At 45.0% G+C, this 4002-nt stretch overlaps 1 protein-coding gene across 1 annotated transcript; it reads left to right on the forward strand.

The window, feature by feature from the left end:
• Positions 1-2687: 2687 nt before the first annotated feature.
• LOC123029131 (lipopolysaccharide-binding protein-like) lies at positions 2688-3295 on the forward strand. The gene is given in 2 exon segments (XM_044441747.1): positions 2688-3066; positions 3069-3295. Coding segments are annotated over 2 exon segments (606 nt in total).
• Positions 3296-4002: the final 707 nt, after the last annotated feature.

Raw genomic sequence — 4002 nt, forward strand, 5'->3', positions numbered from 1 at the left:
GCTTTACACAGCGCTACTTTGACAAACAAACCCGCTGTCTGTCAGCAAAATAGGAACTATTTACCGTCACTCTTGTTCCCCTGCACCTATGCAATCTTATAGATGTCAGCAGAAAAATAAGCCCGCTCCACTGAGTTGGGTGACAGGAGAGTAAATACAAGATTGTGGTCTAAAGTTGGATCAGAGATGGATCATATTGAATTTGAATGGTTTCTTAACAGATTGCACCTCCAAATCACAGAATGCCTTTGTATGTCCTCCACAACCCCAGCATATCCCCACACCCAAAATAAAATCATTAGAACCATAAACATGTCACACCCAGTGTTTTCCAGCATCACCCTTGTGCAAAAAATATGGATGCTCATAATTATTTTAAAGTGGCATGTCACCCGGACCACTGTCAAATCACACCTTCTCCCACAAACTGAACCATAAAAATCATGGATCCTGTACTTCACAGTGCTGCCATGGTGCAGAAACATGGATTATGCATTCATGTGATTTTAAAATGTAATGCCCTGAAAAACTATAGCCAAATCATAGATGATATCTGAGCCCAGAAATGAAGTAAAAAAATCTTGTACCTGGTGATACACAGCACCTGCTGCATGATGCAAAACATGGATCTAGTACACAGACTCTTTGAATTCTCCAAATAGCACCATCGGATTGCAAATCACATCTGTCCCCCACAAATTGCACCATAATAGTCATGTATTTGGTGTTTCATGCTGCTGTTATGGCACAAACATGGATCTGAAGCACAGTTCCCTATTGATTCCCAGGTTTTTAAAATAGGGCTAAAATACTTCATTGGTATACCTATTGCATATTCTTGTTATGTGCTTTCAACTCATTTCCAACTTGCAGCGAACCTAAGAATGAAAACCCTCCAAAATGCCCTGTCCATGACAACTCCGCTCAGCTCTCCCAAGTTCAAGGCTGTGGCTTCCTTTCTGGGTTCACTCTGTCTCATATTTGGTTTTCCCATTTTCTTTTTGCTGATGTGACAGATACTCCTGGGGAGGATGGATGCATCTTAGTCTGGTGGCTCAGCCTTGACCATTCCTGCTAGGAGACCAGCTTAATGAGACTGTTCTGACCTCCTGACCCCATTGCTCTCTTTGACATGCTCAGCCCCCTCCCCACATTATGCCATGCATCCAAGAGGGAGATACATGCATTGCATTATCAGCTTATGTCAAGCACTTTCTTTAATATCCTCTTCAACGGCTTTTACAAGTTTAATTGATTGGTGCTACACAGTGTGATCCTTTCCTCCTCCCTATGAGTCCATTCAGTTGAAAGGGGTTAGGAGTGCTTAATTTTGTATTTTAATTTTATTATTTTATTAAGAGCAATTTGCAGCCTTCCAGACATTTTCGTCTAGTCAGCATAGCCAATGGTGAGGGATAATGGGAATTGTAGGCCAAACGTTTGGTGGGTCACAAGTTACCCTCTCCTGCTGTATACAGTTAGGATGCAAGCCCTTCAAATTAGCTGCCTATTACTTATGGAAATGCATTGTTTTCACAAAGGCTTTCCCTGGCCCTTAAACTATGCTGTTTTATTTTACTATTCCTGTACTGCTCTGTATTATTATTCTTAGCTCATTATTGTGTGGTAATGTTTTACAAATTAGATTTTAAATGTGAATTTAATTATGATTATGGAAACTGCTTAGGGATTTTAGAAATACTTAAATATTTAGCAGTAAAAAGGTAAAGGTTTCCCCTTGACGTTATGTCCAGTCATGTCTGACTCTAGGGGGCAGTGCTCATCTCCGTTTCCTAGCCGAGGGAGCCAGTGTTTGTCCGCAGACAGTCTCCCTGGTCATGTGGCCAGCATGACTAAACATCGAAGTGCACGGAATGCTGTTACCTGCCCACCGAAGTGGTACCTTCTTATCTACTTGCATTTACATGCTTTCGAACTACAAGATTGGCAGGAGCTGGGACGGAGCAACGGGGACTCACCCCATTGTGCAGACTCAAACCGGCAACCTTTCGATCAACCAGCCCAGCAGCACATTGGTTTAAACCACTGCGCCACCTGCAGTCTATTTCGCAGTATATAGTACAAATAAATGCATAAAATTGATTTATGAAAGACATGGATCCATAAGGAAACATTTGAGAATAAAGAAAGAGAAAAGCATACTTGTAAAACTGAAACAGAATGAATTGGCGAGCAAAATAAACAGCAGCAGCAATAGTACTAGTAACAGCCACCCACACATGAGACTATGTCGTTCATCTGCATGTAGAGGTTTGGAGCAAGAGAAAGTGCTATTCCAGGGTGGTGGTGATGGTGCATGTGAATTGAAAAGAAGAAGGGGATGGCAGAGAAAGCCTGGAAGAATGTTGTCCATGAGGTCGCCATGGGTCGGACATGACTTCACGACTAACAACAACAACAATGCCACTCTATACTCAGAAGTGTCTCTGGATGGCTCAGATTGCAGTCATAACAATGATACAGATAAAAATAGATAACAACAACAATAAAAGCATAATACATAAATAATGCTATATAAAATACAATAGGAGGATATGCACAATAGAAACAAGAAAACACTAAAATAATAAACTAACAGCAAGACCAATAAATTATAATCTAAAAGCAAATACTAAAATAAAAAGTCTTAACTGGCGCTCTGCTCCTCCGGGACCAGCCCTGGCTTCATGGGCAGGATCACCGCGCCAGGCCTGGACTACACGCGCCAGGTGGCCGTGGCGGACCTGTGGGAGAAGCTGGCCAGGCTGGCGCTGCGGGACTTCTCGGGCTCCTTCCACGTCAGCGTTCTCAGGCAGGTGAACTACCGCTTCGGCAGGTTGACCATCCAGAGCTTCCAGCTGCCAAACTCGGCAGTGGCACCGGTCCCCGGTGTGGGCCTCCGGCTCTCCATCACCAACGCTTTTACTTCGCTGACGGGCAAGTGGAAGGTGCAGAAGAGATGGCTGAGGGACAGTGGCTCCTTCGACCTGAAGGTCGAGCGCATCTCCATCTCCGTGACCCTCAGGCTGGGCAGCGGCCCTGCTGGGCGGCCGACCGTCTCCACCTCGGATGCAGCGCCCGCATTTCTGACGTCGACGTGCATATTTCTGGCAGGTTCGGCTGGCTGTACAACCTCTTCCACAGAAGCATCGAGTCAGCCTTCCAAAGGGCCATGGAAGGCCAGGTCTGTGAAGAGGTGCGCAGTTCGGTGAGCAGCAAGCTGCAGCCCTTTCTTCACACTCTGCCAGGTGAGGGCACCTCATGCAGGACAGGCAACTGGCTGATTGCCAGCTGAGAGCCAGGGTGGCGTCGTGGTGAAGAGCACGGGACCGGGACTCAGGCGATCCGGGTTCGAGTCCCCGCTCGGCCATGGAGCCAACTGGGTGGCTTTGGGCCAGTCACAGACTCTCAGCCCAACCTACCTCACAGGGTTGTTGTTGTTGTGGGGATAAGATGGAGGAGGAGAATGATGTAAGCTGCCTTGAGCCCTTTGAGGAAAAAGGCAGGATATAAATTGAAAATAAAAATAAAAATAAAAAATAACATGGGCTTCAAGGAAAATAATGTGGTGCCAGTCACACCTCTCTCAGAATGGAATTGCAAAGGTGAGGTGCGATGACAGAGAAGGCCCTTTTCCTCACTAATACTAATGAAAATCTAAGGCATTTAGGAAGGAAGATACCACATTTCTAATTCCTTTTCTCACTGTTACATCTGGGGGAGATCTATGCTAGATCCGCTTCTATTGATGAGGGAACACAGTTGCGGTATTTATTCAAAGCACATAAATCACAGATGGGGCACATGCCAATGAACACAACAAGGCTGAAGATGCAAGCTTGTGTCACAAATACAAGTACCCAAGGAGCTGGAAACTGGATGTACGCAGGGAAACGGCCTGTTAAAGTTACTTTATTTTTGTGCTTTTAAAAAATCTCAATTAGCTATGTAAAAGAGTGCATATATTTTAAAAAGTGTGTAGGGGAGAAAGGGTGCAGCTAT

Source organism: Varanus komodoensis, unplaced genomic scaffold (genome assembly GCF_004798865.1).
Source record: "Varanus komodoensis strain SLA01 unplaced genomic scaffold, ASM479886v1 scaffold4, whole genome shotgun sequence".
Classification (NCBI taxonomy): Eukaryota; Metazoa; Chordata; class Lepidosauria; order Squamata; family Varanidae; genus Varanus; species Varanus komodoensis.